This window comes from Kryptolebias marmoratus, linkage group LG8, assembly GCF_001649575.2.
Source record: "Kryptolebias marmoratus isolate JLee-2015 linkage group LG8, ASM164957v2, whole genome shotgun sequence".
NCBI lineage: Eukaryota > Metazoa > Chordata > Actinopteri > Cyprinodontiformes > Rivulidae > Kryptolebias > Kryptolebias marmoratus.
Window position 1 is genome coordinate 9166203 of NC_051437.1, and position 10086 is coordinate 9176288.

The following is a 10086-nucleotide window of genomic DNA, read 5'->3' on the forward strand; positions in this document are numbered from 1 at the left end:
CCCCTCTGCCCACGCCAAAGATTCCACGTTTGCTAGTACAATCCACAAACGTGGTTTTATCTCAGCAGTGTCGCTTGTTTGATCATAACCTCAACAGATTAAGTTGCTTCTGTGAGCAACATTTTTTTTATTTTTTTGTCTGATCTTGTTTATACTTTTTACACTCAAACAGAACAGAACAGTTTCGGCTCAGAGAACCTTTTTTTCTGACCTAACAGCGGTACAGTTTATTATTTTCTGAATGCGTTGCTGACATAACTGGGCTTTTTGGTGTGCCGGATGTAACGTTCCCACTCATTTCCTGACCCCGGTTGTACTCTGCCTCGCTGTGGGCACAGCTGACAGGAGGGAGGTGTGGCCAACACAAGAAGAAAAATGTAAATGTAGGCAGGAACATGTGACCGGGGCTGTTTTCCCAAACACACACTCTGAGTTGGGTGGATTTTTCTGCTCACTGGAGTTTTTCGGACTTACTTCCTGATATGTTCACTTTGGGGGTTTTTTCTCTGCTGACGGCAGATCGAATGCATTAAGTCTTTAATCTGAACAGCTCATGGTCATTTCTGGATTATGACCTGGGAGAGAATCTCGGAGGACATTTTCATGAAAGCATTTTGTCATTTTTTTCCCAGGGAACTGCCGGTGCTTGTTTTTCCACCCGCTGCCATTGAAACGACCTGGTCTTTCCTGTCAGTAAAGTGTTGCTGGTATGTGGCAGCTTGTTTATGTAGCTGCTGACTTTTCAGAATGCTTTACTGCTGTCGCGCTTGACTGACAAGGACAGCAAAGTGGTGAGGACAGACGAGTTGACTTGGCAAAATATTAACTACACCCTGAACTCCGTGGAAGAAGAAAAATGGATGACAGATAGCTGTATGTCACTTGGACTGCAAAATCACTGTGTAGGCAAGGAATGTTGTCAGGTCCTGGGACTGATAGTGTATAAAAAAATAAGAATTCTCATCTGGTTTGGGTTCACAATGAACATCACTAAGAGGTGGTTAGCTTCACGCTGCTCTAAGATTTACAAGTAAGTCTGCTTTTAGTTATTCTCCATTCCTACTTCTCATCATTTTCTGAATCCTACCAGTCACTCCTTGTTTTGCACGTCAAAATGGTATAAACCTTTTTCAGGCTTCTTCTCACAGCTTCTGCTCCTTCTGTCCTCCTGCAGTGTGGAAGGAGAAACCCAGTGCACAGAGCCGGGCTCCCACAAAGACAGCTCCTTCGGCCAGACGTCGTATCTTCACGGCTCAGAGCGTTACGCTGACAGCAGCGGCGGCGGCGCTGCTCCCTCCACCTCCAGGGGCCCCGCGAGCGTAGCCACCTCCACCTCCAGCTCGGCGAGCCTGGCCTGGGCTCTGCGGTCGCGCCACCAGCCTGCGAGCCTGGCCCTCCGCAAGCAGGAAGAGGAGGAGAACAAGAGGTGCAAGGCCCTTTCAGACAGCTATGAACTGTCAACAGATCTGCAGGATAAGAAGGTACAAACACTGGCTGGACAGTTTGTCCAAGGATCTGGGCTTTTGTTGATTGTGTGCTTTGGAGTTTAGGCCATGAGACTTGCAGACATGCGCATGCATTTTTGAAACTATCAGAATGTAATCATTGGATGCACATCGGCCGACACAGTTAACTGACAAAAATGGATACGACTCAGTCAGTTTTCCAGATGCTGAGTTAAAAGTTGGCAGGGTTGGAGCTGAGAGTTGTCCCCAACACATACTGCTAGTATTAACAGATCACATGACGCCTTGCAATATTGCATGATGTTACGACCCAAAACACAATAACTGACGGACGTCACACATGACATTGCCCATAAAATAGCTATAGGTTTCTCAACATAAGATGATAAAAGTCTAAACCGTACGCATGAATTGGCGGCCGGCGATATGCCTTCCTTCAAGGAAATCTAAGCATTTAATTCAGTATGCATCTGTGTCAGTAAGATATCATGAGTGCATACATTTACAATTGCTTCTCCTTGTCTTTTCTCAACCTTTCTAGGTGGAAATGTTGGAGAGAAAGTACGGTGGCTCATTTGTAAGTCGCAGGGCAGCTAAGACCATTCAGACAGCCTTCAGACAGTATCGCATGAACAAAAACTTTGAGCGCCTCCGAAGCTCAGCCTCAGAGAGTCGCATGACACGTCGCATCATCCTGTCCAACATGAGACTGCAGTTTTCCTTCGATGAGCGTCAACCTCAGCAGCAGGCGCAGACACAGACCAACTTCACCCACAGCGTGGCCATAGGGCCTCCTCACACCCCTGATCCGGACCGCCCAGCAGACTACACCCACCTCGAGGACTCCTTCTCTAAACAGGTAAAACTGTTGGGACTTTAAAACGTTTCCCCCATCTGTGTAATGTGCTCGATTGTTCTTTTCGACCTCAAACTCTGAAAACATGCTGCTCACACACGACTGTGTTCAGAATCGTTGGGATGATTCCGGCTTGGATTGTTTCTTTGTAGGTCAAGTCCTTAGCTGACTCCATAGACGATGCCCTCACCTGCCGCACGGGCCGCGATGACTCCCAGGAGGGCAGCAGGGAGGGCAGAGGGATGAGCGAAGACTTCGGAGAGTGCATGTGGAGCAGCAGCAGCAACCCATCCTCTCAGAGAGGTTTGGGAGAACGAGGCAGGGGGGCCGGAGGGGGGCTCAGTATGCACGGTGACAGCACAGCCACCTCTTACAGTGATGTCACTCTCTACATGGATGATGGCATGCCGTCCTCTCCGCTGTCCCTAGACCGGGCTCCCAGCAGCACCGACACAGAGTACTGGGGCCCCAGTGGTGGCGTGGGAGGCCGTGAGGACAGCAGGGACACCGAGGGAGGGGGCAGCAGTAACAGTCGCCGCAGCACACCGTGCACAGAGTGCAGAGACTACCGTCTGAGAGGAGCTCACCTGCCTCTCCTCACCATTGAGCCGCCCAGTGACAGCTCTGTGGACATGAGCGACCGTTCGGACCGAGGCTCTCTGAGCAGACAGTTGGTCTTTGAGCAGGAACCTGGGGTAGGATCGGGCTCCCCTCAGGGAACTCTCAAACACTCCCCCAACTCAGGCAGCCACCCCTCCTCCACAGCAGCTGCTCAGGGTCAGACCAGGCCGACAGGCAGGTCCATACCCACACATATCCCACACCAGGTGGCACCCCACCACCACCATCACCACCACCCCATCCACCACCATCAGTACCCCGACACACCCTCATCGTCCTCCTCCCCCCAGCAGCCTCCCACCACCCCTCTGTCCTCCTCGTCCTCTACGGCCATGCCGCCCGGTGGTCTGGAGCAGCCGTGTTGCTCCGACGGGGACAACGACTCGCTCAACTCCACGACCAACTCCAATGAGACCGTCAACTGCAGCTCAGGCTCCTCGTCTCAGGACAGCCTGCAGGAGCCGCTGCCTCCTCTGGGAAAACAGACGTATCAGAGAGAGAGCCGCCACAGCTGGGACTCGCCACCATTCAACAGTGACGTGGTGCAGAGACGCCAGTATCGCATCGGCCTCAATCTCTTCAACAAGTAAGCTGCTGTCAGGCACAACCGTTAACTTTCTTCATGGTGTTTGTACATGTACAGTGCTAAGATTCATGGTATTTTTACATGGATTACAGGAAGCCAGAGAAAGGCATCCAGTACCTGATAGAGAGAGGATTTGTATCGGACACTCCTGTTGGGATCGCTCGCTTCCTCCTGGAGAGAAAGGGCCTCAGCAGGCAGATGATTGGAGAGTTTCTGGGAAACCGACAAAAACAATTCAACAAAGATGTTTTAGAGTAAGTATATTAAATGGAAGCTCATTTTTTAAACAGACATTTGTTGAGGATCAAAATGTGTGAGACAAACATGTCTATATTCTCCAGATAAATTCACTTAAATTCAATTATTTCCATCTCTGAATAGATGCAACCTTTAGCAGGGCTTGAGCCGTTTGCCCCTCATGCTGACATTGTACATAAAAATTAAAGGCCTAGCATTCCTTGAAGGAATGCATACCACCCAATGCCTTTTATGCCAAAGTGTTAAACAAAGCTTATCTTATGAAGTGAAAGGAGAGTTATAGCTGTTTTTGATGAACCTTGTAAATTACATGATAAGCGATAGTGTGAGCTCTCAAGATTTGTTATAATTCAGAGGATGAGTTGAGAATGATTCGCAGCTACTACAAAGCAACATTTGAGTTCAGTAAGTGTCAAATTGACCAAGTTTGAGCCATTTTAGTGTTGGCTAAAGTCGATTAATTGTGGCAGCCATCTTGAGTTGAGGTGATTCCAAAAGGTTGCAAATGCACATCAAGTGACTTTCATTCAAATTTGTCTGGTGGTTTATGAGATATTTTGCTAACGCACACACAGACATGGGCTAACACATTATTGCCCAGTGTTATAATTGTAATGTTTCTGTGGCTTATTGTAAAGGAGGTACAGCTGTGACCTCTGACCTCTGAGTGTTTTTTTTTCAGCTGTGTGGTGGATGAGATGGACTTCTCAGGTATGGACCTCGATGACGCCCTGAGGAAATTCCAGGCCCAAATCAAAGTTCAAGGAGAAGCTCAAAAAGTGGAGCGGCTCGTCGAGGCCTTCAGGTTTGTATGTGACGGGTATCTAAAAGCCTGGAGATTAGTTTTTTTTTTTGTGACTGCTGGGTCAAAATTCAACATTTTTACATACTGTTTTCTGTCTTCAGTCAGAGGTATTGTGTGTGTAATCCGACGTTGATTCGGCAGTTCCAGAATCCCGACACCATCTTCATCCTGGCCTTTGCCATAATTCTCCTCAACACAGATATGTACAGTCCCAACATCAAGGCTGAGAGGAAGATGAAACTGGAGGATTTCATCAAGAATTTAAGAGGTGCTGTTTGACAGAAGAGACTAATGCAGTTGTGGTCAGAAGTTTACATCCACTCATCATGGGTGTATTAAAATGAATGTATTCATTTTAGTCTTTGAATGGTTTATTTGACCCGTTCTTTTTCCAGGGTAGAATGAAGCACAGTCTAAAAACAGTGCTGTGGTTGGGGCTTTGGAAAGCTGAAGCTGAACGTTAGCCTGATTTATCCAATCAGAAACCAGTTCTGATGAGTGTTTGGGATCATTGCTCTGTTGGAACACCAAACTGTGTCCAAGTTTCAACCATCTAGCTGTTGATTTGAGGTGAAGTTTAAGAATTTCGAGGTCGTCCTCCTTCTTTATTACTCCATTCAGTTTGTCCAATGCACCTGTACCACAGCATGATGCTACCGCCACCATGTTTGTCAGTTGGTACAGTGTTTAAAAGCCTAACCTAGGCTTCTCAGAACATACTTTTTATTGTTGTGGCTCAATCTTTGTCTCGTCTGACCATAAAACTTTCCCCCAGAATTCGTTTGGTTTGTCCATGTGGGCAGCTGCAGATTTTAGTCGAGGTTGAAGGTGTGTTTGGACCAGGAGCTTCTCTCTTGGTCAGCACCTTCTCAGTTCATGTTCATATAAAACTGTCTTCACTGTGGACAGAGACTCTGGTGCTCCAGCAGCTTCCACTTCATGGCAGGTTTGAGTCTTAATGGTTTCTGAGTTGTTCCTGAACATCTGAACCTGTTTTTTTTTTTTTTTCTCATCTAAGATTAACAGATGAGTATTGGCCAGTCCCATGAGTGATGTCAAACAATTTTTTTATAGTCTGGTAAAGAGGAACTACCAGCTGCAGTCAGTTTTAATCAGAAACGAGAAGTTAACAGACCGCTGCTACGCCAAGTTAAAACACACTGTAGAATCTCTGGCACCGCCTATTCATAGATTTAGATGACCTATGTATATATTTAAGTCTGTGTGTAATTCTGACCCCGTGTGCATTAGAGAAAAATCCACAAAAAGTTCAAAATTGTGAACTTAATTCTTGTTTAAAAAGTCTTTGAAGTTGTATGTTATAAAATGATTTCACCCTGGAAAAAAGAACAGTTCAAATTCATCATTACACGGCCACATTTGGTATCATATTCAGTCCCACAATGGCAAAAAACTAATTGCCTGACTTTGTGAGACGTGCAGCAGTTTCAACATGTACTTCCTCTATGTTATTGGACTTGTGAACATAGTTTTGAGTAATTAGACTGCATTAAACTTTCATTATGCTACCAAGACATGTTTATTCTTGTCAGTCTTGTGTGTGAAGGTATTTCCTACAAGATTTTTTTTGACTGTGCAGCTACTTGTTCTGAAACTCTGGGTGTTCTTGGTTCCACTCAAGGTGTTGACAATGGTCAGGATATTCCCAGGGACCTGTTGGTTGGGATTTACCAGCGGATACAGAAATGGGAACTAAGAACCAATGATGACCATGTGTCCCAGGTGCAGGCAGTGGAGAGGGTCATTGTTGGCAAGAAGCCTGTAAGTCTCTATTACTGACTAAGAAATCACAGGGAGCTCAGTAATGTCTTGTCAAAAAGGCTTACTCATCTGCAACTTGTGTTTTTCCTTCCAGGTGCTGTCCCTTCCCCATCGAAGGCTGGTGTGTTGCTGCCAGCTCTACGAGGTGCCTGACCCCAACCGACCTCAGAGGACAGGAGTCCACCAGCGAGAGGTCTTTCTCTTTAACGACCTGCTGGTGGTAAGACTGACTTTTAGACTTTTCTTGACATGTAGCAGTGAGTATAATGTACTCGCCGATTTAAAGATATCCAATTTATGCTGTAACTAGGTGACCAAAATCTTCCAGAAGAAGAAAACCTCAGTGACTTACAGTTTCAGACAATCTTTTCCTTTGGTGGACATGCAAGTCCACATGTTCCAGAACTCTTGTAAGAAACTTTTCTTTTTTTTCTCCTCTCATTGTTTTATACCTCTATTTACAACCCCAATTTTTTTAAAATGGGGGTTGACGATTCGTGTAAACAGAATGCAATGATTTGCAAATCTCAGAAACCCATATTTTATTTACAATGAAACATAGTAAAGATATCAAATGTTTTAAAATTGTAGCAATTTTATTTTAAATAAGCAATCACATCCTAAACATTTTGGGACAGGGCCATGTTTACCACAGTTAAACATTCCCCTGGCTTTACTGCTACAAAGCCCTGCTGCTGTAATGGATGCAGTCTGTGGTTGAACATTGCTGAAATAGGCAAGGCCTTCTCTGTAAAAGGTGTTGTGTGGTTGGGAGCATATGTTCTTCTAAAGCCTGTGGGTACTTTTCTGTATCGATGGTGTCTTTCCAGATGTGTAAGCTGCCCATGCCATAGGCACTAATGCACCCCCATACTATCAGAGAGGCAGACTTTTGAACTATGTGCTGATAGTCCCGGATGTTCCCTCTCCTCTTGAGTATGGAGGACGTGGCATCTGTGGTTTTCAAAAAAAATAAAATTCAAATTTTGATTTGTCTGCCTGTAGAACAGTTTTCCACTTGACCTCGGCCCATTTTTAACGAGCTTTGGCCCAGAGAAGACAGCAGCATTTTTAGATAGCTTCTTCTTGCCTGATAGAGCTTTAAGCAGCATTTGTGGATGGAATGGCCAACAGTGTTAAGATCATGGGCATCCAATCTTAACTATCAGCCTTGTCCTGTGAGATCAGAGGTTTCTCCAGATTTTAAAAAATCTTTTGATATTATGAACTGTAGAGGATGGGATATTCAAAGTGAGACAAGCAGTTTTCTGTAGAGGAACATTATCCTGAAATTGTTCCATTATTTTTAGAGGCAGTTTTTCTCCGACTGGTGAACCTCTGCCCATCTTTACTACTGACATTCGTTCTCTCTAAACGCTCTTTTTATACCCAGTCCTCTTACTGACCTGTTGCCAATCAACCTAATTAGCCACAAAATGCTCCTCCAGCTGTTTCTTAGTCATATCACTTACTTTTACAGCCTTTTTGAGATGTGTTGCTCCAATATAATTAAAAAAATGTTTCTTAGTTGTGACTAAAATATGGGTTTATGAGATTGCAGATCATTGTATTCTGTTTGTATTTACATTTTACATAATGCTCCAACTTTTATTGAATTGGTGGTTGTAATAATGAAAGTATTTATATCTCCTTGTTTACCATGTAGACTACCTTCATGGCATCCGCCTGACCTCAGCCAGTCTGGGTGGGGAGAGGAAGGTTCTTATTGTTTTTATGGCACCCAGTCAGCAAGACCGCACCCGCTTTGTTAGCGACCTCAGGGAGAGTATTGCTGAGGTGCAAGAGATGGAGAAATATCGAGTTGAATGTAAGTGCCCCATCTGCTGGCCATTACTGTACATTACATGTGACTGTTAGGAAGCTGAGCAACATGGATTTTGTGTTGAAGAAAAAGGAAACTTTGTCAAGTTTATCCCGGCGCAGCTTTGGAGCTCATTATTCTCCGTGTTATGCCTCCTTTTCATTTAAAATTCCCCTTTGTGCTCTGTGTGAAATTACAGCGGAGCTGGAGAAACAAAAAGGTGTGATGCGTCCCAGCTTGCTAACTGGAAGTGTGGTTGGAGGAGGCGTAGGCGTGAAGGGGGACGTTGTGAACGGCACCTTGGGAAGGACGAGTTTCGATGACAACTGCTCAGTGGGTGAGGGTCTCAAACGCACGGCGCTCAGCTCATCTCTCAGGGACCTCTCGGAGACAGGTGAGACAACACCGCCACCGAGACGGGCTCGCTGCCGTTTCATTACTGGTGTGACTTTGAGAAGTCTGATTTTGTTCTCTGTCTCTGTCGCTGTATCGTGTTCCTTTTTCTCGCTGACGTTCAGTCTCAGCTCATAGGGCGTTTCTCTTTGTGTCTTTCACTCTTTCTAACCTGATTCTTCCTGGTGGGGTGCAGGGAAACGTGGTCGCAGAAACAGTGTTGGTTCTTTGGACAGCACTATGGAAGTAAGCCTCATAAAGACTTGCAGCAACTTACCTGCATTTCCCCTCGCTGGTTTCCTGTTTTCCTGAGCACGCTCTGTGTGTGTACAAAGTGAATATACTTGCGTGTATTTGTGTCCTGCACTGACACCCTTTGCATGGCCGTGTGTGTTTACGCTTGCCTGAGCATGTGTTGTGTGATAATGTAAGCAGGGCCGAGAATTCTTACTCTTCAGTGGTTTTTATGAAACCTGATGAGATTTTATCTTCCTAGGGCTCCATCATTAGCAGCCCTCAGCCTCACCAGCGCTACACAGTTCCAGGGGTTCTCCCTGGCTGCTACTCAACAGAAGAATTCCGGCCTCACCGCCCCATCCTGAGCCCCGGAACGGGGGTGGGGGGTGGGCCGGGGCAGCAACATACCACTGCTGGGACAGGAGTTGGGGGAGTCTCCAGCAGTGCAGAGAGATCAGGAGCGGGGAGCGGCCCTGGGGGGAGCAACAGCAGCAACAGCAGCGGCTCTTTCCTGGGCTCACTATTCGGCAGCAAACGCGCCAAACCACCAGGGCCCCTTATTCCACCGGGGCCACCCTACCCCGCACCTGTACCCCCACCGACTACAGGAGGACCCCCTCCTCACTCCCCTTCATCTCTATGCCAGCTGGATGGGGGGTCGTCCAAGATCCAGGCACTACACGCACAATTCTGTCACGTGGGCACCGTACAGCCCCCACCACCTTACTACCATCACCATCGCTTCCACGTCCAACCCGCCCCCCCTCCTTTGCAAGGTGTGCCCCCTCATACTACTATACAGAGAGGCCCACTGCCCTGTCGTCCACCGCTTGGCCCCCCACACATGCAGCACCCGCAGCTTGCCCATCTCTCCCAGCTCTCCCAGCATGGCCTTCAGGCTCGTTACACCAATATGGTGGTAGGATGTCCCCCCCCTCTTTCTCCTCTCTCCCAACATTCCCAGAACCCACAGTTCGCCCTCTACCATGGGCAGCACACACACTCTGTCAGAGGGGGCGGCGGCCCCGGTACCAAACCCCCACTAACCCTGTCGTATTCCCACCCCCACCCCCACGCACACACCCAAACCCACCCCAGGCACGCCCAAACGCCACACCCAGCCAGCCATTCTACCCATCAAACACACTTCATCTTCGGCACGCTGCCCCACAACCTGCCGTCCGCCTCCGTCACTGCGCATCACATAGCCTCCGCCGGCCCGTATCTGCCCCAGTACCCTCCTCTCTCCTCTATCCCCCC

The 10086-nt window shown here is 47.2% G+C and overlaps 1 protein-coding gene across 1 annotated transcript in view; it reads left to right on the top strand.

The window, feature by feature from the left end:
* Positions 1–10086, top strand: part of iqsec2b (IQ motif and Sec7 domain ArfGEF 2b) — a gene marked incomplete in the record, with an annotated part of 39384 nt that overhangs the window by 26247 nt on the left and 3051 nt on the right. Inside the window, 13 exon segments of the mRNA XM_025004497.2 lie at positions 1175–1481; positions 2008–2325; positions 2475–3529; positions 3622–3783; positions 4470–4592; positions 4694–4860; positions 6235–6374; positions 6469–6594; positions 6685–6784; positions 8041–8202; positions 8396–8590; positions 8786–8835; positions 9086–10086. Of these exon segments, the coding sequence (XP_024860265.1) occupies positions 1175–1481; positions 2008–2325; positions 2475–3529; positions 3622–3783; positions 4470–4592; positions 4694–4860; positions 6235–6374; positions 6469–6594; positions 6685–6784; positions 8041–8202; positions 8396–8590; positions 8786–8835; positions 9086–10086 (3906 nt within the window).